The 26,658-nt window shown below is 53.6% G+C and overlaps 1 protein-coding gene and 1 long non-coding RNA gene across 2 annotated transcripts; one reads left to right on the plus strand and one right to left on the minus strand.

The window, feature by feature from the left end:
- Nucleotides 1-829: 829 nt before the first annotated feature.
- On the plus strand, nt 830-2,046 carry OLIG2 (oligodendrocyte transcription factor 2). The gene is made up of 2 exons (XM_068931210.1): nt 830-867; nt 1,086-2,046. The coding sequence occupies exon 2, from the start codon at nt 1,123-1,125 to the stop codon at nt 2,014-2,016; it is 894 nt and encodes a 297-aa protein (XP_068787311.1). The 5' UTR covers nt 830-867; nt 1,086-1,122; the 3' UTR covers nt 2,017-2,046.
- A 12,631-nt stretch (nt 2,047-14,677) lies between these two features.
- Nucleotides 14,678-16,852, minus strand: LOC138061514 (uncharacterized). Its single transcript, XR_011135326.1, has 3 exons — nt 16,699-16,852; nt 15,805-16,087; nt 14,678-15,679 (listed from the first exon to the last, which is right to left on the minus strand). It is a non-coding gene; the product is annotated as an uncharacterized lncRNA (long non-coding RNA).
- Between the last annotated feature and the right edge of the window lie 9,806 nt (nt 16,853-26,658).

The following is a 26,658-nucleotide window of genomic DNA, read 5'->3' on the forward strand; positions in this document are numbered from 1 at the left end:
TGTGTGTGTGTGTGTGTGTGTGTCTTTTTTTTTCTTTCTCCCCCCTCTTCTGCTTCGGTCTCCCCAGAGGGTTGCGTGTGGGGAGGGGGCTGTTTTCACTGCGGTTGGCTGCCTGACTTCTTGTCGTTGCGGGGCGGAAAGCGCCCCGAAGTTGCCGCACCACCGTCCACAGAGGGGCCGGGGGTCCCCGGCGGAGCCGGGCAGCGCTGCGAGCCGCCCCATGCCCTTGGGGGGGGGGGCGGAGAGCCGGGGGGTCCTCTCCTCAGCGGAGGAGGACGAAACGAGGCGGCGAAAACCGCTTTTTCTCCCCGCGCCTCCTTTGTCGCACTGAGCGGGGACGAAAGGCAAAACAACGACTCCGGCGGGACCGGCGGCGCGGGGGGCAGCGGGGCCGGGCCGGGAGGGCGGCGGCGGGGAAACACCGACGTGCCGGCCTGCCCGAGGGGGCTGGCGGCGGGGCGAGGTGCGCTTGGCGCCCCACCACCACCACCACCACCACCTCTCCCCCCTCGGCCCCGGCCGGTGCCTCCCCCCGACAGCTGTTGCCGGCGCTGTCATTGTGGCGTTTTATTCTCGGTGCGACAAAGACCCGCCCCGCCGGGGCTCCCCGCCCGCGCCCTCGGGCCGGACCGGCCCCGCTGACATCAGCCGCGCCCCCCCCCCCGCCTTCCCTCCCTCCATCCCTCCCCGCCGCCGCCGCCGCCGCCGCCGCAGCCGCCGCCACCGATTGGCGCAGCCGCCGCTCCCGCCGGCGGCACCGGCCCTCCCCGGCGCGGCTATAAAGGCTCCGCGGCGGCGCCGCAAGGTGCGCGCTGCTGCCGTGCTCGCCCGCCGCGGCGCGCCGCTCCCCACGGCCGCCCGCGCACGGTAAGTGGCCCCCCGCACGGAGCCGCCTCCCCCGCGGCGCGGCGCGGCGCGGCAGGGACGGGGCGGGACGGGAGGCGCCCCCCGAGGGCGCCGGCGGGAAGGGAGGGCCGCGCTGCGGGCGCGGCGCGGAGGCCGCTGGCCGACGTGGCGGCCGCGGCCGGCGAGGTTTCGGCGGGCGCTGACTCGGGGCGGCCCCGCGGGCTCTCTCCCCCTCGCAGGCAGCCCGGTGCGCGCTGCGGTCCCGCCTGCCGGGCCATGGACTCGGACGCCAGCCTGGTCTCCAGCCGCCCGTCCTCGCCGGAGCCCGATGACCTCTTCCTCTCGGCCCGGAATAAAAGCAGCGGTGGGGGTTTCACGGGTGGCACCGTGTCCAGCTCCACGCAGAGCGACTCCCCGCCGGAGCTGAGCGCCGAGCTGCGCAGCGCCATGAGCGCTGCGGGAGTGGTGGTGGTGGACAAGCTGGGCTTCAAGTCCTCGTCGTCCTCGTCGTCGTCGTCGTCCTCCTCCTCCTCCAAGAAGGACAAGAAGCAGATGACGGAGCCGGAGCTGCAGCAGCTGCGGCTGAAGATCAACAGCCGGGAGCGCAAGCGGATGCACGACCTCAACATCGCCATGGACGGGCTGCGGGAGGTGATGCCCTACGCGCACGGGCCGTCGGTGCGCAAGCTCTCCAAGATCGCCACGCTGCTCCTGGCGCGCAACTACATCCTCATGCTCACCAACTCCCTGGAGGAGATGAAGCGCCTCGTCAGCGAGATCTACGGCGGGCACCACGCCGGCTTCCACCCCGCCGCCTGCCCCGGCGGCATGGGCGCCCACTCCGCCCCGCTGCCCGGCCACCCGGCCCACCCCGCCTCGCACCCCGTGCACCACCCCATCCTGCCGCCCGCCGCCGTCTCCAGCGCCTCCCTGCCGGGCTCCGGCCTCTCGGCCGTCAGCTCCATCCGGCCCCCGCACGGGCTCCTCAAGTCGCCCTCGGCCGCCGCCGCCGCCGCCGCCGCCGCCACCGCCCCGCTGGGCAGCGGCTTCCAGCACTGGGGGGGGATGCCCTGCCCCTGCAGCATGTGCCAGGTCTCGGCCCCGCCGCACCACCACGTCTCCGGCATGGGCACCGCCAGCCTCCCCAGACTGGCCACCGACACCAAATGAGCCGGGCGGCGGCGGCGAGGAGGGGGACGGGGCGGCGGCGGGGTGGGGGGGAGAGAAGGGGACCGCCGCGCCGCCCCGGCACCGCCAGGACCTACGGACGCGCTGCCCGGCCCCGGGCGCCGTCGCAGCGGCCGTCGCAGCGGCGACACCGGGCCCGCGGGTCGCCCTCCTCCGCCGACGGGGCGGCCGGGGCCGCGCTCTGCCCCGCGCCCGCCCGCGGCCAGCGCACCGCCGCGGCGCACGAGAGGAAAACCGCGCCGACGAGCGTAAAACCTCCGCGCATCCTCCTCCTCCTCCTCCTCTTCCGTTCTCGTTTTTATGCCTAACTTCGCTAGGAGGTGAAAATAGTTCTAGGCTCCCCGCAAACGGAGGAACCGAAACTGCAGAGGGAACCTGGTTTGTTGGTTTGTCTGCGTGTTTTTCTCCCCCTACCCCACCCCCTCCCGGCTGCGTTTCTGCACGGTAGAGCCGCTCAAGCCGTTGCTGGGTCACATCCTGGCATAGCAAGTCGATCGTCCGAGCACCCGGCTGGCCGCTCTTGGGATTCACGGAATTTGCAAAAAGTAGAGCTTTTGGTGGAAAGGTAGCCTGCAAGTTTTTGTCCCCCCCCCCCACCCTCCTTCCCCCCTCCGTTTTTCGGTTTGGTTTCTCTTTCGGGATTTGTAAATATACCGTTCAATGATAACTCAAGTCCGCTCTGCCTGAGATTTCCGTTCGTGCACTTGTACTGTGTAAGCCTTATGAATGAACAAGGGTTTGGTTTGGGCTGATTTCGTTGATTTGTTGGTTTTTTGGTTTTATTTTTTATAAAGCGTATAACATGTCTTTCGTTCCTGCCACCTTTAACAAAGTTTCGAACTCTTTAATGCTCTTTCTGTGTAGGAACTTTCACACTGTCTGTATTGCAATACTGAGAACTTGGGCTTGTTTCTGAAATAACAACTTTTCTTATCACTGCCCCTTGCAGAGATTTTATCATCTGTTTATTTTTGTAAAAAAAAAGAAAGAAAAAAGAAAAAAGTTGCTAAATAATATTTATTACTTGTTTGGTTGCAAAAAAAAAAAAGTGATCCACTGTTGAGATTTTAAATAAAAAACATTTTAAATAAATTGCTTTTTCCTATTCGTTTATGTTTTGAGACAAGTCGGGAGCATGAAGCAGTTACTGTTAACAACATTAATCCGTTATCAGGGCAAGATAAAATGTATTATGGAATTACCAGAGAAAAGTGGAAACGGACTATAATATTTTAGGTAGATACTTGCTCTTTCTCTAAGTTTTTTTGTTTGCTCGTTTGTTTCGCAGGCTAATCGAAACTATTTTTTTTTGTTTGTTCCTCGCAGAGTAATGGGGACAAGGAAACAAACGAATGTTACTGGTCTCAAAATTTCAGATTTTTGTCGACAGAGTCCAGCACTTGACAGGAGGGAAATATTAATTTCAGGAAACTTTGCGATGTGTGATTTACTCATTGTAAGTGGTTCACACACTTGACCTTCAGCCAAAACCAATCAACCAAAAATCCACGGAAAAGAAAATTATTTTGGGGGCGGTCCTTTTTTTCCCCCCTAAAGTTGATAATATATCTCACTCGTGTGTATTTTAGCCGTTCTGTACTGCGATATTTGGACAGTGTGGGTGCGCAATAGTTTATATTTCATCCTCTCACATTTGCAGACCTCAAAGAAAGAGGTGTCTGAACGCCCGCACAGCGCGGGCGCGGAGCGGCTTGGGCTTTCCCTTTTCATTAAGGAGAAAGATAACGAGGCAAACGAATCCCGTATTTTGGGGAGGACGAGGAGGCGGGCAGAGCCCGGCTCCCGGCGGCCGCGGCTGCCCCTCGGGGGCGCCGGGACGGGGCAGCGGGGCTCCCCGGGCGCGGTTCCCACGGTGCCGCCGCCGCCGCCCGCCCCGGGAGGCCGCTCCCGCCCCGGCCGCCGGGCTGCGCCTGGGGAGGGACACCGGAAAACAATTTTTTTTCCCCCTCCAAGAAAATATTTACAAACAATTTTTTTTCCTCCAAAGAAATATTTATACCCACACGCAAATATATGCGTGTGTAAATAATAAATACACGGATATATATTACAAAAGAGAGAGCAAGGAGGAGTGTTGTGGGCACAGACCTCCGTGCGGGCATGGAAGCGAATCCAGTCCCCGGGGACTTTTTTTTTTTTTTTACGGTTTAAGGCGAAGCGGTTCATAAGCAGCGCGGCGGCCGGGGCAAGCCGGGGTCCCCGCGGGGTTTGGCTCGGGCCCGGCAGCGCAGCGGTGTCTGCCGGCCCCGGGGAGGGCTCTGCCACCCGCTCTGGCCCGTGCCTTGCTGGTTTTGCTCCTTCTGCTCGCCTCTCGCGGGGATGACGAGTCAATCCTTTCCCGAACTGGGACGGGAGTGCCTCCCCCCCTGCCCCAGCATCCCTCTCGAGGGGATGACAAACACCCGCTCCCTTCTGCAGAGAAGCACGGCTTCAACCCGTCCCAGCCCCTCGAAGGATGCTCGGCTCCCCAACACCCGCGATACCGGTCGTGGCAAACAAACCCCTTTTAACTCCGGAAGGGTTGAAGCCCGGAGGACCAACGGCGGGGAGGGGGACAGGCCATCCTCCTGGCTGCCCAGGTGCCTCCTGCCGCGGCAGCAGGGCTGGTCATGTCCCTGGTGGCAAGGAGGGCGCTGGCGTTTGCCCGGCGCTTTGGGCTGCTCGCTCCGTGTCGCTCCGCGGCTTTGTCGGCAATCCTTGCGGCACAAGCCCGAGGAGGGTTTGCTCGGGCAGGGCAAACCCAGCCAGTTAAGGGACACATCGCAGGGGCCGGGGTGGAGGGGGGGGAGCTGTCGGGGAAGCCAGGCGTGAGCACCCCCGGGGCCAGCCGAGGCGCCTGCGGGCGGCTTGGGGACGGTCCCCCGACGGCCGCCCTCCCGCAGCGCTGCAAGCCGAAGCCGAAGGCGAGGCGCGGAGAAGGGGAAGAGACCACCCCAGTTCCCACGCGGCTACGGGGGCAAAACCCGCTCCTCAGTGTGGCCGCAACAGCCCGAGGTGGGGCAGGGAGGGATGGGGGGGGGTTGAGCCTCACCACACTGGGGCGAGGACGGGGAGGTGCCGGGCAGCGGCCCGTGAGCCGATGGAGAAGGGGGGACCTCTCGGCCGGAGCCCGCTCCCTCCTGCCATTTCGGTGTTTGCTCTCAGAGGCGTCTGGGAGGCGAAATTTCCCTTTTCCCCCCTCCCCGGACACCTGCTAGCTCAAATATGGGCCGCTCGGTCAGCTCTGCCCCCCCTGCCGAGGGGCTGCTGAAGATGCGCTGCTACCATGCCAGCTACGCCCCGTCCCCAGCCCCATGTCCCGCCGCAACCGCTTCGGCAGGTTTCTGACCTGGCCAGGGGCCGGGGGCAGCTCCACTTTGCATGCACCCCCTCCCCCGGTTTTGGGCAGGGGATTCTGCACCTCTCCCCCCCTGCACCGCCCGGCCCGGCCGCCGGCACAGCTCGCCCCCCCCGCCCCGCGCAGGGAGGCTGCGATAAGCGGAGCAGCTTTCCCAATTAGCAGGGCTCCGGCGAGGGAGCGCTGCTGCGGAAGCAGGGCAGGAGCAGGTGAGAATTAGAGGGAGCGTCATTAGGAGCCGTTCTTTGTCTCTATTAAAGGCAATAATTAGCGCCCTGACAGATGCAAAAGTCGGCAGTGGCCAGAAGCTAGTAAATCCTGCTCGTCTGCCTGCCTGATCGCCCTCTCCCACCCAGAGGGCCTTTCCCCCTCACCTAACAGGTGGCCCCGGGGAGCACCGGCGGGGAGCACCGACCCGGGGTGGGGGTCCGGCTCCTCTGCAGGGGCATTTCGGCCCCTCCGGTCCCGGTGGCTGTTTCCATCCTTAAAAAGCAGCCTGACGGGTGGCTGCTGCCGGTGCCCGTACCTGCTGCCACCGAGGGGGTGGCCGGTGAGCCGAGGCAGGGGGCTGCAGGTCCCCACCGGCGGCTGGACAGTCCGGAGGCTGATGCCAGCCAGCTGTGCTGCCCCGGCCCCTACTCCCCCCCCGGCCTCCTGAGCTACCTGCAAATGAAATTAGCTGCTTTGCCGGGCCCCCAGCGCCCCGCCGCCTGCCTTGCTGCCCATATGCTCCCCTGCGCGCACCAGTGCCCCGCAGGGCTCCCCTGATTGCATTGCCTGCCGATTAAGCCGCAGCTCCCAGCGTATAGGGTTACGGCGAGGGGGGTGAAGCGCCCATATGCTCTGCACCCACTGGAGCGGGCTGCCCGACGGCTGTGCACGTCGAGGGCTGGCACCGCTGCACACACGGCAGCCTCGCCGGGGGACCGCCGTCGGGGCACCCTCTTCCCTGCCGTCGCCGCTGAGCGTGACCCAAATCCTCATGCTTCCTCCCCTGACTGCTCCCTCAGCCGCCGCTGCCCTGCCTGGGCCGCCGGGACTGCGGCCCCCTCGAGGGGTGGCCTCCCCCCCTCCAGCCCCAGCCGGGGGGATCGGGTGGGCCGGCCTCTTTCCTCAGAGCAGCTCAGTTTTGTTGCCTTTATCCCTCTGAATTTTGTTTGCTTTTCCACGGCAGCCGGGCAGATCTGTCACGACTTATCCTGACACAAAGAGGGAGCCTGAGCCCACACTGCCCGGCCCAGAGGGTCCCCTCCCCAGTGGCCCTGTTCACACCTATGCTTCCCCTTCCTCTTACCCCTTTCCCCTTCCCCTCCCTGCTGGCCACCCCAGGTGTAATACAGAAAGAGGGAGAGAGGCACAGCCAGAGGCTGGCAGTTTTAGGCAGAAATCCCAGCCCTTCAGGGAAGCCCGGAGGAAGGGAAAAGTTAGTAATGTCAGGGCCCCCCACACTCCCACCCCGATGCCCTTGTTTCTTTTTGGTGGGGGATCTCTGCAGTCTCTGCCTAGCAAATTTTGACCCAAGCAGTCCAAAATCTGCTGTGAAAAATTGAAGGGCACGATGAGGCTGGACGTCCCCGCTGGGCCTGCGACTCTTGCAAGGGGTACGGGCCTTTTCAGCAGACAGGTACCAAGGCACTGGCTCTGCCCTTCACGGATTTGGGATGTACGTTGGGATGCAATTTTTCAGAGCTCCCTGAGCGGGTCTGCAGTACGCTTCCTTTTCATCTGAATGAATGTTTTCAATACCCTTCAACAGCTTTTCAAATGCCAGTCTTCCACAGAAAGTTGCTCTTTTTTTTTTTCCTACAGACCTCTCCTTACTAATGTGAACTAGGGCTTGCTGTGGGTGAGGGAAACTGTGGTTACGTGAGATCATAAGCACAGATAACACATTTAGTTACACGTACAAGCCGGAGACAGAAATTCCCAAATTTTTCCTTTTGAAAACGTCAGCATGCTGATATTTTGGGGCAAAACTCCTTCAGGAAGTCATTGCAACCTTTCTGTGCTGGAGTCAGGGCGCTGGAGGTGACACATGATGACCAGGACACTGTACAACGGAAGGCAGAGATGTGACTGCTACAGCTGTGGCATAGACCAGGGGATGCAGTTTCCCTTGCTGCCCAGGGGCCAGGACTTGATTTTACACTCTCATAGGTGAGGGACAGCCATCCTGATGCTGTACCCTGCACTCTGCAACCCACCTGCGCCTTCCCTTCATACACCCACAGAGAGAAAGGGACACAGAAAGCAGCCGGTGCTTTCGCACGCACGGATATGACTGGAGCCATCTCTTTGCAAACAGCCCTCAGTAAAGCCACCAGGTCAGCAACTCTCACCTGATCTTGCAAGATGTTTCTCGAGGCTGCATTGCTCAGGTTTCCCCGCGTCGCATTGGTGCTTCCATCTCCATGTGGGATGGGGACCTCAGACTCCCTGACTCAACAGTATTCTGATTATTTTTGCAGGTCTCAAAGTTGAGGGCCGAATTTTCAGAAGTTTTATGAGTATCTCCGTGTGACAGTTGCTCCTAAGTCTATTAAAGTGCTCAGCATCCACAGCCTAATGCTATGTTTCTGAAAAACGGATTGCCTAGGCAGGGGTTGAGATGGCAGGGGAGGTTTTCTGAAAGCCTGGCTCCAGCTATGAGAGCTGGCCCCTTCTAAACTTCCAGCCCAGGTGAATGCAGGTTAAAAATATGCATTGTGCATATTTCAGCCTGCCAAGCCTCAAAGATCACAGGGTCAGGGAAACTGAATTTCCAGATACACACATTTAGTGATATATTAGTATTTCTATTAATAATCATCAAGGGAAGGCAGTAAATGTAATGATGGGATTGGGCATGCCGTTCCACCTTTGCAAAATAGCATCAAGTACTTGCCGGTTCAGCCTGCAAAAGTCCAAACGCATTCTCATCTCTCTACTCTCAATGCTTGTATGGTGCTTCTGAAGACAAGAGAGGGTTTGCATTGATTTCAGTGGCAACATGACTGGATCCAAAAGCTTTCTGCAAGCTCCCAGTCCATCCGCTCGAGAAAAAGAATGAACGAGGTGAATGTGCGATCTGCTCCCCACACACATGGCCCGAATAACCCTGGGGGTGCTCAAACGTCTCAGGAGTTACAAGCAACACAAAGTTACACACAGGGTCGAGATCCTCCAAAAGCACAGTGCTTACCCCAAGCCTTTTACCCTAAAAGATGGATGTAAATGCAAAATAGTGTTTCCCTTTTTCATTCATCCCTATTCTTGGGATTATCTTTAGAAGTTTTGTTCTGCCATTTATCTTCACTTGTTGGAGATGTCTTGACAAACTCCTGAGAATTAATTTCCCATCAGCTTTTTGCCTTCTCTTCTTGAACTGGCAGGTCAGATCTCACCATATGCATTAGAAGAGGTTATCTGGATGGGCCACCCTGCTCCATTGTCCCTTCTTATGCGTGTCCCTGTCCCAGCAGGAAACTAGTGTCATGCACACGGAGAGACCGCTAAGGGAATCCAACTCTTCTTCCAAGCAGCCCTCGACTCCCTGGCTGTCATCAATCATTGTATCCTGCTGCCAAAACCAATACAATTGGATCAGGCCCAATACACAGGGTGTTTCCTGAAAGTCAGAAGTGTGCCTTTTAGTTTAATATATTCCCAATGTTGATCCTATTAGCAGGAAAAATCAATCAATCACTGTCACCAAACATCACCAGACTACAGATTGATCACAGTGTCAGGATTGTTGGAGAATTCTGCAGATGCACAAGACATTTGTTAAACGCTATTTTCACTAAGACATATACATATATGTATAAGACACGCAGATTTATACACGTCTTTGTCTGCTTAAAAAAGAAAAAAAAACAGTTTCTTTTTCTTTTTTTTTTTTGGCAAAAGCAGCCACAATTCTACTCACTTAAATAAGAAAAATCCTTTTAACTAGGAAATTAGCAGAGTTGCGGGGTGGGGGCTTGTTTTGTCCTGCCTGAGGGAGTCAAGCAGAATTTGGTTTGCTGTCTAAGGGAACAGAGTAAGGAGATATATGATACGTATTACAGGGACAGAAACGCTGCAGACTGCAGCTAGGGCAGCCAAAGGTACCGCAGCGTGCTGCGGGAGAGGGCCCAAATCAAGGGGCTAATTCATTTATCCCCTTCCAAGGTTTACACTTCATTTGGGGTCATGCTGAATATGCCACAAAGTTTCCCCCTCCACCCGCTCCGCTCCTTTCTTCCGGCATTGTCAGAAATAACCCCACTCTTTTATGCCGCTCGTCTGACGTAGAGCGGAGATCTCCTCCACCACGGGCGCAGCAGAGGCGGGGGGCTCGGCGCACCAGGACGGCGGGAAGCCGGCGCTGCCCCGGCGCCAGCCAGAGCTGCCGAAACCCAGGAGAGCCCGGCCGTCCCAAAGGGAACCGGCGCGGGCAGCAGCCGTCGTTTCTCCTCGTCGGCCTCGGCTTCTCAGCGACGCCGGAAAGCGGGAGAGCTGCCCAGCCTCCGCGGAGCGCGGGGCGTCCTGCGAGCCGGGGGGGGGGGGGGGGGGGCGATGTCGTTTGCCGAGCTGCAGCACCGGCCGCGGCGGGCGAAAAGTGAAAAAAAACAAAACAGAACAAAACCACATTAAGGGGCGCAAAGTGTCGAGGCTGAAAATATCCGGGGGCTCTCGAGACGGGAGACGTCGGAGGGCAGCCCCGCGTGAAGGCGGCCCCTTCCCCCACGCTCGCGGCGACGGGGTTCTCAGGGCGCGCTTTCCCCGCGGACGCGGCGCCGACGGCCTCTGGGGAGGGATTTGGCACCTCAGGGCCCGCTCCTCACTTTCCAGGAGAGCCACTTGAGGCCGCCTGAGGCCTCGCGTGTGTCAGCCTTAAACACGGCTCCCCTGCATGCCAGCCCCTCTTTAAAGCGTCTGAACACGGCCCCAGCAATCGCCAGCCCCCTATAAAATAGCCCAGGTAGCAGAGACTGCCTCAAGGGGTGCGCTAGAGGGGCAGGGGGGACACCTGCCGCCTCCTGCTGTGACCTGGGACCCTCCCGAAACAGCAGCTCCAACACGGGGCTCGCAGGGCACGGACGGCGGGAGCAGGCCCCAGCCGCCTTACCTTACCCGGGAAGGGTTTAGCCAGAGCCCCGTTAAAGAAGGGGAAAGGGGCTCTTCTCCCGGCTCCCGTTAGCGCTGAAGGCAGAGGCGGAAGTGACGGGCTTCCGTCGAGCGAGCCGGGGGCCGGCACACGTCACCCGCGTGCCGGGAATGGCGCCGTGCCGCCTAGCCAAGGCGTGCGGGCCGGGCCGCGGGAATCACCCGCCGTCACACAGCCCTCCCCGCTCGGAGACGTTGCCCTCACAAAAGTTATGCAATTTAATTGTTCCCGCGCAGAAAAAAAAAAAGTGCAAAAATCCCTTAGTGAGAATGGCGTGCTGCGGCGGGAAGCATGAGCTGCAACGCCACAGGCCGCTTTCACGCTGCTTGGACTGTTATAATAAATACTGGAGAAAGGGAGGAATAACCCCCCCCCCCGCCCCCGACATGGTCACAGGAAAACCTGTGCACAGATCAGGACTTACTCCCCAGGTGTTGCTGCACTGTCCTTCCGGCCATACCTTGTCATCCGGCAGCATCAGCGCAGAAGTGGGAGGTGACCCCTGACGCCGTCCAGCTTTAGGGCGACTTCCTCTCGCCTGTGAAAAACGCAAAAAGCTAGTAAAGAAAAGGGGAGACGGGGGAAGGGCAAACATGAATCCCCAGCGTACGTGTCCTGCAGAACGGACCCCCCTCCCGAGACGGGGCTCTGAAGAGCTGGATTTACTGGAGACAACACAACGAATACACCATTAAGATTTCATTTCTTCCTTCAAGTCTACTGGGGGAAAAACGTTCGGTAGCTTCATTAACAAACTTGTGCCTAATCCTAACCATACAAACTAATGCTTCTGAAAAACGAAATGATATTAGCAGAAATCCACTCACTCTGGCAGAGTCTGTTAGTAAATGAACTTTTAATGTATTGAAAACATATTCATTATAATGTATAAAGAGGCAATTTTCATTTTGTTTGTGTTCTTAAGAGTGTGACAGCGTCTTGTTTGCGACTGCCCCTGGGTATAAGCTATCATTGTGTAACTTAATTAGATATTCTACATGCTAGTGTGAGGGACATATGTCTATTCACTGTAACAAACATCAAGAGTCTGCCACATGCTTTAATGTTTCTGCTATGTTGAAATAAAGGCAGAGCAAGTGCAAGCTCTCCCAAGGACCTGTGGCCCCAAACAGCTTGAACACAACCCGCCAGCATTCACTGATTGGTTACAGTTTATTAACAGCCTATAAACTTCTCATCTGCTCGTGGGCACTTGTTAGGGTTGTCACCTGCAACTGCCAAAAGCAGCACAATTGCTTCGCAGACGTGATCCTGTATTTTCTTAGACACTGCGTTTACTCGCCTTCCCCTTCCGGGCTCTAGCGACATTTACTTTAAGCAGGGCACAAGGTTGTTTGAAGGTGACCCAAAATTAAAAAAACAACAACAACAAACCACTGCGGAAAGCTCGGGCGAGCAGTAGCTGAAGAGCTGCCACTGCGCTGCTGCTTTCTTTCAGCTCACAAACCTAGAGTGAATCAATATGTTCGGACTTCCAAATCCCGACCTCACAAACACCAACTACCTTGTATCTCCTGTTACTTGTACTCAGCCCTTACCTCTTGCCCACATTTTCCCTCATCAGAAAAAAACAAAGCACTGATTTGGTAAAATTAGCGGATTTAAGAAGAGGAGAACGGCTGACAGACTCACATGAGTGAAGCCAGGATCTCTCATAAGAAACAGCGGTGGAGATACACAGACGGGAGATAAGAACAGAGCATGTAGAGAGTGATATTTCTCCACGTACTGTTTGAGCTGCTGGATGTCTGCAGTTACATGAAATACTTCAGGAAAAATAGTCTTTACCTTCACTATATGGTCCACATGGACTGACCACACCAACGAACTCAGGCATGACATCCAATTTGACTGTAAGCTTGCAAAAATCTAGCCCTACTTTGAACTTCAAGTACCACATGAGCTTCATCTTCTATGGCCCTACTCGTAGCGTGCTTTGTTTGAAAGCAGATCATGTCCAGCCCTTCTGATCAGGCCTTTACATCAGACCAGAACAAGTCCTTAGTAACTGGGAGGTGCCTGGGGAGGAATATCAGCCCTCTGATCGATCACTCAAGGTAACCAAGCACAGATGCCTGGTTGGGGAAACCAGGTGGGATAGTTGGTGGGAATGAATGACCTCCTCACCCACTGCAGAGATTAATAGTCCAGAAGCAGAAGCTTAGAGCAGGTAGAAACAAACAGACAAACAAAAATGTGTGCATTTTTCCTGGAAAGTTCTGCTCTTTCAGTGCACCCTATCAGGGAAGCATTTGGCTTCCCTTTGGTCCCATGGCTGATAAACGTCCTTCGAGGCCGTGGTGGGAATGGGAGCCCCTGGCAGCAGGGTGCCTCTGTCCACCGAGCCTCCGAGCACTGTCACCACCAAGCCACACCAAAGCTGCCATGGGCTGGCTACGGGGGAGTTTGTGGCCTGGTTGCTGACAAGCGCCTGGCATTTTTATTATCCTAGCAGTGCTGGGCAATGAAAGGGAGAAAACTCTCCTAGCAGTGACAGTGCCAAAAACATCACATTTGACAAATGTTTTCCAGAGTAGATATTGCTCAGGTGAGTATGAGACAGGACTTCCAGTTCTTTTACAGTTGCAGGTAAAAAAAACCTTCTGTATTATTTTAGGAGAAAAGTTATGACATTTTGAAGATCCTTTTTGAGGAGCAGACCTCCCTCACCCTGGCATGATCGTTCCACACCAGCAGCCTCAAATTCCCGAGGTGTACCATAAGATCCCAGATGTGGATCCATAGTTCACAGAAACCATGGACGCTTCTCTAGGACAAGCACCTCTCTGGCACCCAGAGGGCAGCTGGATTTCCTCACCTGGACTTTGCTTTCGATGTGTCCTTCCTTTTGCCTCTAGCCAGTGGTGCTTTCAGAAGAACGAGGGCAGGGAATTACACGGTGTCCTCAGCCCCACCAACCGCCAAAGCTTGTCTTCATTTCCCTGCACCATGAATTTCAGCACCAACCTTGAAGCTGGGATATTACTCAAGGCTTTGCCAAAGATAGAGTTATTGAGTGTTCAGCTAACATCCCAGCTGGGAGGTTATCGATGACGATTAGTCCTTACTTTCCATGCCTGTCCCTACCCTTGGCACCTAATCCTGGGCCGAGCGGGGCCAGGAGGAGCTGCTCCGTTACCCTGGGCATGCTGCGGACCAGGCAGCTTGGGGAAGCTGGGTGTGAAAGAGACCGAAGAAAGCATTTGACACTGATCGTTTTAACATCATTTTAATACCAGTACTTTTAAATTAGTAGTCCCTAAGAAGAATAGATTAGAAACAGCACAAGCAAGTAGCTGCTCTTGGATGGCCTTTATGTCACTGCGAGAAGGCAGCACATGAAAAGTTAAAGGCTTTCCGTTTGCATTTTTGTGCTCTGCGCGCGCGCACACACACACACAGAGAGCGGCTAATACTGCAGACTCCTCTACAAACGGGCACAACTTCCTTCGTCAGGTGTGCAAAACTGCCCTGTTTATCCTCCCAAAGCCTTGCGCAAGCCGGCCACACCGCGCGCTAATCCCTACCACCTCCTGCCGCTCCCTGGCCGTCGGCTGAGCGTCCCCCCCGAAGCGGCAGGGAGGCAATTCAGCCTTCGGGGAAGAGCCTCGGGCTGCCGTGAGCCGGGCTGCTCGCTACGGGCGCCGCGCTGCTCTGTATGCAGGGGCAGGCTGGGGCGGCGCGCTCGGCCCCGCCGGCCCCACTATTGTTTGCTGCCATCTGGAAAAAGCCAGCGCGTCCCGCTCGCTTCAACAAGCGCCTGCTTAGCTCCTGCGGGAAGCGGTCCGCCGGCGGCCGAGCCGACCGCGCTCCTCGGGAGAAGGCTCCTCGGGAGAGCGCTCGCCACTGCTGCGCGTGAGGATGAGCACAGCTCTTTTATAGGATGCTGCACGGAGGAGCCTTGTCTCTGTGCCCCGGGCGACTCTCCTTCCTCGCGGCATTAGCATACAGCATCTGTCGCCCGCCGAGCCACGGCGCTGCACCGCAGCAGGGCTGAAACCCAACTGACTCACTGCCCCCACCTAAACACGGTGCTGGTTTTCCCCCTAATGCGACGGTACCATCCATGCCACGCGGTATATGTGCACGTGCCTTCTCTCCCCGTGCGTACACGCTATTTATACGTCACGCATGAGGCATAAAACAATTTTTAATAAGCAGAGTAACTTTTATTCCATTTTTCTGAGCTGGTTGTCTCGGGGCACTGCAGGTTCATGTATCAGATTTGCTTTGCACAGCTTTACTCACAAAAAAAGAGTCAGGCTTGTGGTTTTACTAATACCAGCCCTTACTTTCTTAAAAGAACATTTTGGAAGCACCTGTTTGGTGAAGTCAGTTTTGTCCAGGCAAGGACGGTCAAATCGTTTTTCCCTCACACCAGCCACCATCTCTCGTATTCAAATGCACAACGGCCTCACTGCGAGGACAGTGCATCTGAGAGCGCTAGCAGGCTGCCTAAGGGAAAGAGCAGGAGGGAAATTATGAAGGGAAAATATTAGTGTCATTTCCAGCAGCATGGAGCTGGTCGTTCCAGCTATTTGCTGCGCTGCTTTTTCCTATTCTGCCAAATTTTTCTTGTCAGACAGGAATAGGAATCATGTTATTGTCCGTTTTCTGAGTCAAAGGCTCAGGTGTCTGGCTTCCTGCTCCGCATTATTTCTCCAATGTGATTCTCAAAGGAGGCTTCACTACGCCACAGAAAGGACTGCATATGGGACACAGGCCCAGATTCATAAGGGAATTTGGGCATCGTTCCACTCAGCGTGCAAAAACCTCAGCAGCAAAAACCCCAGCAACTTAGATGGCTAAATCCTATTTAACAAAGTATCTCAAGGAGCCAGGTTCTTAATTATGCTGACTTTCGGGCATTGTCCATAATGGGAAGCTCATACAAAATAAGCTAGAGCTGCAATTTGCAGCACCATGACTATTGCATACCAATTTGCCGTCTTATTCTGCACTGACCGCCCTTTGTAGACAAGCCTTTAGGCCCCACATGGCAGTCTTGCTCTTCACTGTGGCCACCTCAGCCACTTACACCTCTGACCAAAGCAGCGCCTGCGTAGCCAAACAGCTCTGGGCCCATGCCGCCGGTTCGAGCATCGTCCTCTGCTACGTGTTCCCCTCTGTGAATCCTGCAAGAAAAAAACGCACTGAGCACCTAGAGCTGAAAAGGTGCTCCACACCATTTTGTGTGGTGTGGAAGCTAGAAGCAAGCAAACACGGACCTGGTGTTTACGTTACCAACATGCTAAATTACCAGTAATGCTTAAGAGATGAGGCGTCAGAGCAAATCAGTCCTCCAAGCGGCAACCCAAGGCGTCCCGTCTGTAAGAGCCCCTGAGGGCGGCAGGCTGGAAAACCGGGGCTGAACGAACGAAAGTTGAACGAGAGACAGCAAGGGCTGCCTGGGGTGTTGAAGCACCAGGAGCCGCTCGCCGCGCTGCTCCTTGCCCAACTCCACCACTCAGACCGCCAAACCTTTGCTCTTCGGAGAACTCACTTTGCCCACTGAAATCCTGTTTTTCAAACTTATCACCTTGCTGCCAAAAACAGACAAACACAGAAGACATTTCAGCCTGGTTTAGTAGCGCCGAAACGTAGCCAGGCACTTAAGCCTTGCCACGTCCAACTTCGGGCTCGTATGTAAAGAGTAGCAGGTTCTTCTGCGCTTTGCTGACTGCAGAGGCCCCATCGGGTAGGCTGCAATTTCCAAAGGCGCCTGAGAGAGCCGAAGGTCCGGGCTCTGTTTAATCGCAGTGGGATCTGGGTGCCTAATTCAGGCAATTCTGGTAATCCCACCTCGAGTACCTGTGCAGGCAGCGGCCTCGTGCACCGGCTGTCAGGCTATGCACACCGCATCCCCCCCGCTAAGAAGAGCTGATGATTAGATTTGCATCCTCCAGGTTCAGGACTGGATCCCACATTCTCCTCCCCGCCCTGCTAAACACACTCCCTTTCGGCATCTGAAATCCGCCCCCGTTTCCTTTCTCTGCAGAGTTGGGGGGAATGGGGGGGGGTTGCTTCCTATATAAAGCAAGCCGACGTGGAAACCACGGGCTGTGAGGACTTTGCTCCAGCAGCCAGGGGTCCCGGGGAAGCGGGGCACAGCGTGCCTGCGCCGGTGCTGGGGGAACTTGGTCGCATCTGTCACCTCTGGGGCGTCTCTGATAAATCCTGCATCCCTTTCCGAAGCGGAGGGGTGGGGGGGGGGGACGGGAGGGGAGCCCCGCTGCCGGGACACCCGGCCCGTTTGTTCCCTTTCACTGCCTCCTTCCTGCTGCCGCCGGCCCGCTTCAATGGGAAAGGGGGAAACCGGATGGCTGGATTCAGCGCGGGGAAATGACTTCAGAGCCAGCTTTGTTTTTCAACACGCATCCCCCTCCCTCCCCGGCCGGCCGGTTTCTGCGCCCGCACTTGGCCGCGCATCGCCGTCGGGGCCGGCCAGCCAGCCAGCGCGGCGGCTCGGGCCAGAAACGTTCGCCTCTTTTCGGGCTGCCGGAGACGCGGAGTTAACCTGCCAACTTCTCGGCAGCGCGACCGCCCGTGACATTGGCCATTGTGCTATAAATTAGCCACAGACTTCCAAGCAAATTGTCCCTTTTTATTGTATCAGTGTAAGCCTCCATAGCGCTTGGCTTCGGCCGCTGACTCCAGAAAAGCTCCAAGAATATTTCTCTTGTGAGGAAAGCCCAGGCTTTGAAACGGATTTTAGATACTAGCGTGTGTGATTTCACGGCTCACCGGAATGCCTCGGGTTTATGAAAGACGGGATTTTATTTTGCGGGCAACTTTTATTTCTAGCACGTAATGCCGTTCAAGTGAGCATCGGATTGTTTGTTTCTAGCTGTTTCGTAATGAAAAAAAAAAAAAGCCCTCTGAAAGTTCCCCCCCTCCCCTTTTATTTGCAACCAGTCCAAACAGCACATAACTATATATTTAATACTAGGGGATTATGTGCTAACAGAGTATAGCCAACTGCTGCAAGGTGATACATTTGTACTCCTATTATTTTTGTGTATTTTTTACTAAACTTCCCACGAAGCTACAATAAATACTCACTCAGCACAATTATTTGAAATTGTAGTTTGAGTGAGGTTTTTCAAATGGCCACATTTTAACAGAAACGGTGACTGTGATTTAACCAGCAACAATTTTGAGGCCGTCCCCTGCGCAGCTCTTGTGCTTATCTGCCTGCCTGCCTTTCGGAAACAGAATGTTAACACGAAAACTGGGGAGAGGTGGGGGAAAAAAAAGAATTTACCATAGCTACCACCAAAACAGGTTCACCCAAAAGTATAGTGCTTAAGTAGCATAGCATAGAAATAGCACAAGCACAGTGCAAAGGAGTGGCCAGCGGGCCCTGCTGTGGCGAGGGGGGCCCAAGGCCACCTCCAGGCGCCACTGCCAGCCTCTGCCGCAAAGCTCCTCTCCGAGCTGCCGCCGTGGCCCATAAAAGCACGCGGGGTTGTGTCTCACCGCTGCAAGCTGGGGGCAGCTTCCCCGAAGTCGGTGGGACCTCGCAGCAGGTCTCCCCGGTGACACGATCCGGCGGGTCACCCTGCTCCGGGCTGCCATCCCGTCCAGGGGGATCACACCATCTCGCGGCTTTATGAGCAGCAAGAAAATCCCGGGCGACAGCTGTCTTATACATAGGAGGCACCCGCTAGCGCTTCTTCTCCTGGGTGTCATCCTCCTTTCTCCCCACAACACTTATTTGCCTCTTTCTTTCTTATTTCTTCTCCTTCTGCCTTCTGTCTAGTAGGGTGGCCAATTTGGTCACCCACCACTAACTCTTTTTCTGCTGTAATGAAGAAGGTGGCTTAAAAACAGTGACCAAGGCCAACCCTCGGACAGGTTTGCCAAGTCTGTGCTGGCAGAAAAGGCTGTGTGCCAGGCCTAGAAGTGCGCCAGGAGCCAGGCCACAAGCGTGAGAGTCTGAGAGGAGACCCCTGTTTTCTTTTTGAGGGTTTTTCTTTCTCTCTTTCTTTTCCTCTTTGCGATCTGGAAATTGCAGAGGAGGAGGGAAGGTAATGAACAGGACTGAGCTCCTGCAACAATAACTCAAAGCTGTTGAGTTTTAAAGTTGTTTTTTTTTTCCTCAGGGATTAAAACTATTTTTCTAGAAAAAACTGTGATGGAGCAGAAGTCTAAGCAGGAGTTTTTCAGCTTTGAGTCTGAAGCGTGATACCAAGCAGTATGCTTGCTCTTGTAATTCCATTTCAGAAGGAGAGAGGGGAAAAAAAATGTGTGTACATGGACAGGGCACCTCTTCCGCAACAGGAGACTCCCCGCCGGGGACCCTCGGGGTGCTGCTGCAGGAGAAGCAGCTGTTAATAAGGTGTGAAACAGGAAAAGAGGAAGAGAAGATCTCTATAAACTCAGTCTTCACCCCCTCTCCAGCTTCACTTGGTGCAAGGAGAAAAAGGATCCCAAATTAGCCACAAGTCCTGATAAGGCTTCCTCTGGTCAGGGGCTCCCTAAAGGAAGAGCTTGTTTCCTGCAAGGCTCCCACTCCTGCCAAAGGGGAGTCTGCCGAGGTGATGGACAGTTTGTTCAGAAAAAGACCAACCTTGGGAACTTCAGACCCAGCAGCTCCTTGAAGAGACGGTCCTCTTGTTTTCCAGAGCCTGCAGAGCACTTACTGGTTTTTTCCCCTATATGCTGAAATTTTGCTTAGGTTTTGGTGAGGAGTCCTAGGGGAATGTGGAGTATATCACTGTTCTCAAAGCAAGCACTGAACACCAGAGGCACAATTCATAGGAGTGCAAGGTGTGCTCTCACTGTGCATACTCGCAGTAGGAATGAAGTTTCTTTTCAGGGATTTTGCCACCTCAACAAGCAGTGAAGCAATAAAAGCAGACAAAAACGCAGAAGGTTCTTCTGCTAGAGAAATCTGCACTTTACATCGGAACACGTGGGATTTTTGGAAGTGGGGAAAGGAGGCTGAGGGATGCCCTGACACTCTCTTACCCACATGTTTTTGAGGATTCATTTGGAGCTCTCTTCTCAGCCCCACAAGCAACACAATTTGCTTCTCAGAAGTATTTTGTATGTTTTGAGCCCAGGCCACTGCTGGACAGGAAGCGATCTCCCATTTGTTTAAATCGTCTGACAGCAGCGTATACAAGGCTCATTCAAAACCCGTCTGTGCACATTTCTCTCTGGAAAACCTTGTCTATAAAACGCCTCGGCTTTGTTCCACTTTGTCACTAGGCTTGATAGCAACTGCTGACTCTTGCCGTCAATGCGCATATCCTTGACTGGACTTTGTGCCTTTCTTCTCCCGGCACACAACTCGCGCTCTCGCAGCTGTGGATTCTGCATGAAGAGAAAATGGAATAAAGGGGACATTGACGGAGCCCACCAGCCCGCTCCCGCAGCCTGCTGAACCGTGCGCTGGAGAGCACGAGAGTCCCTTGTTGCAGATCTGAGCAGGCGACCTAGAGATAAATGTGTTTCTAACCCACCGCTCGTTCTTTTGACACGTATTTCTACAGAACTATTCTTCCGCTGAAAGTCTCTTCCTACCAGACACACCAGCTTTCATTGTTTTTTCCTCGTTTCTCTGCCAGCGTCAAGGGATTTCGCCCAAGTCCTCTGAAACCCAGGAGATGAGACCCTGGAGGCAGCATGGTGCAAACGCGGCCTTGCAGCCGGAGGCAACAGCTAAGCTGACACAGTTTCAGTAATGTGAGTTTGCCATGAAAGGGAAGTACTGGGTTTTGTACTCGGTGCCAATCGCACTCACAGGGGATTTTCTCCCCTCCGCGAAACTGGGAAACGTTACTTGGCTTTGCAGGCTGAGCTGCTTCTTTCTCCTTTCGCGCCACTGCCCATTGAAACCGCTCGCTTTCAGAGGCGGCCCGCAAGGACGGCCACCGGGCGGCAAACACATCCCTCACACACACCGCATTTGCTCGGACCTCAACAGCAGCTGCCCGGCCTCGACAACCCCCCACCCCCCCGCAACGCAAACCGCCGCAACAGGGCACACGGGAAAGCCAAGGCCGGGCCAGACCGGGCAGGGGGAGTCGCTACTCCCGCCACTTCGGAAACGAGCAGGGAAAGCGGCGAGGAGGCGGTCGTCGGGGCCGGGCCGGGCCGCTCCTCGGCCGCGGGCAGCGGCGGCGGCGGCTGCACCTCGCCCCGCGCCGCTGCCGGCTCCGAGCGCCGCCGGCTCCGAACGCTGCCGGCCGCGCGCCGCAGCCAATGGGCGCCCGCCTCCCGCCGCGCCCGCGCTCCCATTGGCCAGCGCCGGCGCCGAGCGGCCGCGCCGCGTTTAAAGGCCCTCGGCGCCGCCGCCGCCGCCGCCGCCGCCGCTGCCTGCCGGGGTCCCGGCGAGCCGCCCCCGTGCATAGACGTATCTGTGCACCTATATGTGCGTGCTTGCGTGCGTGTGTATAAGGGTTTCTGCCGGCTAAGTGTCCTCTCCTCCTCACCTGCCCCCGGCATTAAACCGGACGCTGCGGAAGGTGGACACCTGCGGGCAAAAATAGGGGTACCCCAGAAAAAAAATGATGCCGGGGGTAGTGCTGTGGGCTTCTTTCTGGAGGAGGCTTTCCTTGCTTTGCGTGTTCATTTGGGCTTTAACGGTGGAGTTTTTTGCTCTGCAGTATGTTCCATGTGCAGTGATGATAACAAAAAACTGAATTCCTAGTTATTCACAAGTTCTTCCCGCTTCTCTTGTCAATAACTGCATTAACAGCCTCACTCTGATGACATTTATCTCACTATAGCTGTTAAAAATCCAATGGCTTTTTTTTTTCAGCCTGCTGGCATCGTATAGCTAGCTTTAGTACTCAACAGATCAAACATGCAGATAACTTCACTGCAAACCGTTAAGAGAAAGGTGCCAGGGAGAGCGGGGGGGTGGTGTTTTGCATTTGAATCTGCAAGGATAAAGGTAGTGCTGGAGTCCCAGACGGAAAGGGCGCATCCTCCAAGAACAGCTTGGAGACAAAATAAATCAGTGCGCCGTCCCTGCTATCGCACTGGCCAGCCTTGCTGAAAAAGGAAACAGTAACTCTGCCCAGTGCTGGTGAATTAGATTTAGAGAGTAGCCCAGATGGTTATTGTGCAACTTGGGTGGTGGCAGGATCCGCGATGCAGGTTGGACAGCTTTAACAGCTTCAGGGGAAGGAGTGCCAGGCATTCACTGCCTGCCTGGAACTGCTTCCTGGCACTATTGACACGGGCAGGACATCACCCGGAGCGCAGAAAGCTCCACGCGCTTTCAGAGCTGTGCACGCATCACAGTCCTTCTAGGAATAAAAGTCTTTGAAGTCGACCTTGAGGCTCCCGCTGCAGTAGGAGTAAAAGACTCCAGGATCACAGCCTCTGAACATAAAATGAAAAGGCAGCTCTTTAAAGCCAAACTTACTAGAAGCTGTTTTCTTGCCATCCTGTTCCCACTAAGGGCATCTTACAGCAGTTTCTGCATCGACAGATGCTATTTGTTACAGTTCTCACTGCTCTGCTTTTGTGATGGCGTTACCAAAGCTCTTTGATACCAAAACACTGCAAGCACATTTGTTGATAAGAATAGCAGCAACATGAAATTGCTACGTAATATTTCTTACTCAGGGATTTCAAAGTGCTTTTAAAGTCAGTGTTACAGATGTGGGGGTGGGCGAGAAGAAGCACCTAAAGAAGACATATGAAATAGCTTGGTCTGGGTTTCAGAGACTGGCACAGAGCTGAAACTGGAACACAGGGCTCACGCTTTCTAATTTTTCTTTCTAACTCTGCCTCTTCCCTCCCCCATTTTTTGGAAGAATTTTTCATTTTCCTCCATAGAACTGCTTTAAATGCAAGCTGCCATGTTGCTGTGAGTGCTGCAGCTTTTCCCTGGGAATAAAATGTTATAAATATAAATGTTATAATGGTTCATGGAAGCCAGAATGCTGGAGACTGGGCTGTAAAACCTGGCTTCCAAAGAGCTGCTCTCCACTTCGCCTACAGCTTGGCTGTAGCAAACTAGAAGTCCTGCTAGCCAAAACTGTAGTGTGAGCAGATTTCCCCACAACTGAATAGTTCTTTTCCCAGAGACTCACCTGAGTGGGACTTGGATGTTGACATTTCACCTGGACACCACTATTTTCTAAAAGTGCAAAACATGGACCAATTACATCAGACCAGATCATGCATTCAGCTTCCTGTAGAGGTAGGTAATAATGCTCTTGAAGCCTGTCTGTGTTTCTCAGTAGCAATCAGTAGCTTCACTCTCCATGTGTCTTCCGCGTGAGAAGGACTGTCTAACCCATAGGCTCTTATAGGGCCTCCAAGGAAGATTTTTGGTTGAAAAAAGCCTGGTGTGTTACAGCAAGAATGGATTGTATTCTCCTAACTCATAGCAACAGTTCATTAAAGTACAGCTCCTGCTAATGCTTTCCTACCAGAAGATCTCTGTCCCTTTCAGTGGAAGCGCCCCACTGGTAACAGTGACCACCTCCAATCACACAGACTAGACTCGGGGAAAGCATTTGCTAGCAATTTGGGGGAAACAAAATCCCTCCTTCACTCACTCTTGTCTTTAAAACCCAGTTTCCTCCCACTTTTTATAAACATTTTAAGGGAGCCTTCCTCCCCTTGTGACGTGCAGAGCCACAAGTTAACAGCACTAGCCTCTTTTCCTGTGGCTACCCTTCACCCTTTCCTAACTGCACCGGGCTCGTGGATGGCCAGCATGGCACTACTTCAACTCCCACATCATGCTGCACTTCTTCCAGCTCCATGCTCCGTAGTCAGGCAAAAAGAGGGATCCTGGTCAAGCTTGGAAACAAACTTCAGCCTTCAGGCTGCAAAGCCATTAGTGTACTCACCTCTGCCTTTGGACAGACGTGTCCAGGCTATTCAGCTCTCGGCACACTTTCGAGCAGCCTCTAGCAAGCCTTATTTTTCAGCATGGGGCTAGCAATGTCTCCCCATGAGCTAGACACTGCTGACACTAGTCCCGCTTCCCCCGCTGCCCCTCTCTGCCTAGAGAACAGGGCCGATACAGGCATTTACGACAGGCTGCATATCAGCTAGCAGGCTTTTCTGCCCAATTTAAAGTTCCTTTCTATTGTCAAAATAAATGAAGAAAAACATAGCTTGGTTTCTTCCTTTGGTAAATGAACTCAGTAGCATACAGCTAGCTATCCCCTCCTCTCACCCACGCCACACAGAGCAAATTTCTGTAGCCCTTCAGCGGGTGCTTCATCCTGGTTCATCTTCGCCAGATACACAGACCTGGGTAAAATTAGCGTTGCCTGCGCCTCCCAAAGGCAGGCACGCGCCCAACACAGCAGGCAACAAAGCTCCGTGTTTCAGACGCCCGTCACTCACCAGTGGGTGAGTGGGTGGGGATGGGTGGGATGGGTGAGGGGGCACAGCAGTGCCAGCGATGCCCCGTGTCCTGTTAAGAACATATCCAAAGCAGTTGCTGGGCGGCTCCCAGCTGGACTTCCAAAAAATCAAATTAGCCTTTAAACGCAAAAGAGTAAGCACGGTCAATTTTTAAGTCGTTTGCAACTGCTACTGTTTGAGCTGCTAGGTACGTACTTCATTGCAAGCTCTTTTAATTTAGTCTGAACTAAAAGCACATAGAACAACTTTTTGTTGCTGTTTTCAAAATAAACCTCTACATCCATTTTCTGTGGGCGTCTTCCAGTTCACCAGCATCCACGCTGCTTTTTTGAAGAAAGTTTAGCCTGGGATAATTTACAACGGAAAACGAACAAGCAACTTGAAACTCAAGCCAGCTCTTCTAGCTCTAACTCTGAAGCTCTATCTAATCCACAGTAACGTACGTAAGTCTAATGTTATGGCACAGCTCAGAGAAAACGGTAATGAACCTATCTAAGTATCTGGATGGATAGATAACTTAATAAGATTTCTTAAACAGCATTCAACATTTTGGGGCTGTAGCAGTTTGGAAGTGTTCACTGCAATAGGAACCACTTCTAAGGCAAAACTAGCAGTTTTTTTTTTTCCTGTTCCCTTAATTAGGCCATTAATCTCATTCCCTACCATTTTTCCTTAGAGTGGCCCTTGGAAACCACTGTGACAAAATCCTTTACTCTTGCTGAATCAAATTCCTCTTTTAAGAGCAGAGTCTGCAGCCACCATATAGCCTTTTACTTGCCTATAGCAAGACTATAGCATGCAGCGGGACATTATTGTTTTATGAGGTAAATAAAGTGACTTTTGTTGAAGCTAGTGTGAGGCAACGGAGCAATGTAAATTGATTAATTAAAATGCCTCACAGGAGCCACTTAACTACTAGCAAAAGACGTGGCTGAAATAGGATAAAAATAAAAAGCATCTGTGCCACATTTGAGAGACACTGATTTGGAGTCAACTATTGAAAATCAGTGGGAAGGTTCGCTCTGAATAAATTGTTCAGCCCCAGAGCATATGTGTGCTCATGTTTATGGAAATACAGTACGTAGCTTAGTCTAAACTGCAGGAATCGTAGGAGATTCTGGGAGACTATTGCAGAAATACAAGCCACAACTTTTGGAGCTGCATCTGCATTAAAAAAAAACAACAACTCTCCTTCTTTTGACATAGACAAAAATTTATAGTCCTCTTGGTTACACTGGCTTTGTCCTTTCTAGAAGTGGCTAATAAATCACATTGATTTCACTCTGATCACTGGACATCAATCTCACCATAGCCACCCTGAACAAGCAACAAAATGGGAAGAAACACATATCTGAAGCAAAGAAAGTGCTTAGTTCTGAACTGAAAGCCTAGAAATCAAGCCAAAGGAAGGAAATATATGAAAAGATGAGGTTCATACTATATTCTACTGCTCAAGATTTTTAGACTTACAGAAGGAGATTAGATAACACTTTTATACTTAGCTATGTGATTTTTGTCTGCTAACATGTACTGGGTTTATTGCTACGGCATCTCTATTAGGAACTGATTGTAGAAGGATCACAGATTAGTGCCAGCAGATTTTTAACTCCACGTAACACTTAAAGCCTGATACATTTGTGCAATAGCACTATGTCTCTGACTTTTTGTTAACTGGGGCTCGTAGCAATGTTTTTCAAGTGACTTTTTAATATTAATATAATAAAAATAACCTTCTGTTTTCTTTCAGTCGTTTTACAGTAAAATCCAACAATACTGCCTGGGCTCAACTTCCCGAGGCAGTTACTGCAGAAAACTCCACAGGGCCGCCTGGTGGAACATCTCTTGTGTATACCTATCCCTCTGTATTGGTAGTGGAGAAGGCAAATTTTAAAAAGTGCATCTTTCATTGGGCACAGAGAAGTGGAAGGTCTGAGACAAACCTAAGCACAACAGGGAACTCATTGCCCAGTTTCAGCCTGGACTCTGAGACAACTCTGCTGTTTGCATGGAAAAATGTCCCAGCATGGAAGAATCATCCATAACTTGTGACAAATGGAGCCATCACCCTCAGACTTTGTGCTGAAGCAGCAAGCAATTTTTCTAATATCCTGAGCTTGGTCTATCGTGAAGATAAAGGGCAAGACCCTGTGCTTGTCACAGTAGATTCAGAGAAGCCTGTTCAAAGAGCAGAAGACGCAGTAGCTGGGTTTGAGGAAGATGTGTGGCAGCCTTCAGTATAGGTCAACATCAGCTGATGGCTTCCCACTCTGATGTATCACACTGCTGTGGACCATCCTAGAATACTGAAAGGTGGATCTGCTACCTGCCAGGTCAGGAAAATATCCTATAGACAGCCAGCCTACCTTGCGTGTAAATTAGGAAATGTAGGCGTGAGGAGTCCAGGGAGGCTCCGCAGCTCCAGCCAGGAGTGCCTACACAAAAACTAAGGACATTTCAGTGGAGCGGCAAAATTTTCTGTGCATTTTTGTCTACCCATCAGTGTGACTTCCACTTTGCTGAAATTCAAGGACATCATTTGCCCTTCATCTTCAAATGACCTCACTGAGGAACAAGGATACCTCATTTGAGGTGAGGTGGCAATGCATGGTTTAGAAGAGATAGGCCTGTGTGCCGCCTAAACATTGCTGCTACTTGGCTCTGCTGTGAAGTCATTTATCCAGTGCTTGATGCTTAATAGGGCCAGAGAGAATATTAATATTAATTATGGGACTGGGAACTGGGTTTGCTTAGCCTGGAGAAGGTA

This window comes from Struthio camelus, chromosome 1 (genome assembly GCF_040807025.1).
Source record: "Struthio camelus isolate bStrCam1 chromosome 1, bStrCam1.hap1, whole genome shotgun sequence".
Lineage (NCBI taxonomy): Eukaryota > Metazoa > Chordata > Aves > Struthioniformes > Struthionidae > Struthio > Struthio camelus.

Bases quoted from the DNA above. Each gene is read 5' to 3' on its own strand.
- OLIG2 (XM_068931210.1), top strand. From the start codon at position 1,123: ATGGACTCGGACGCCAGCCTGGTCTCCAGCCGCCCGTCCTCGCCGGAG.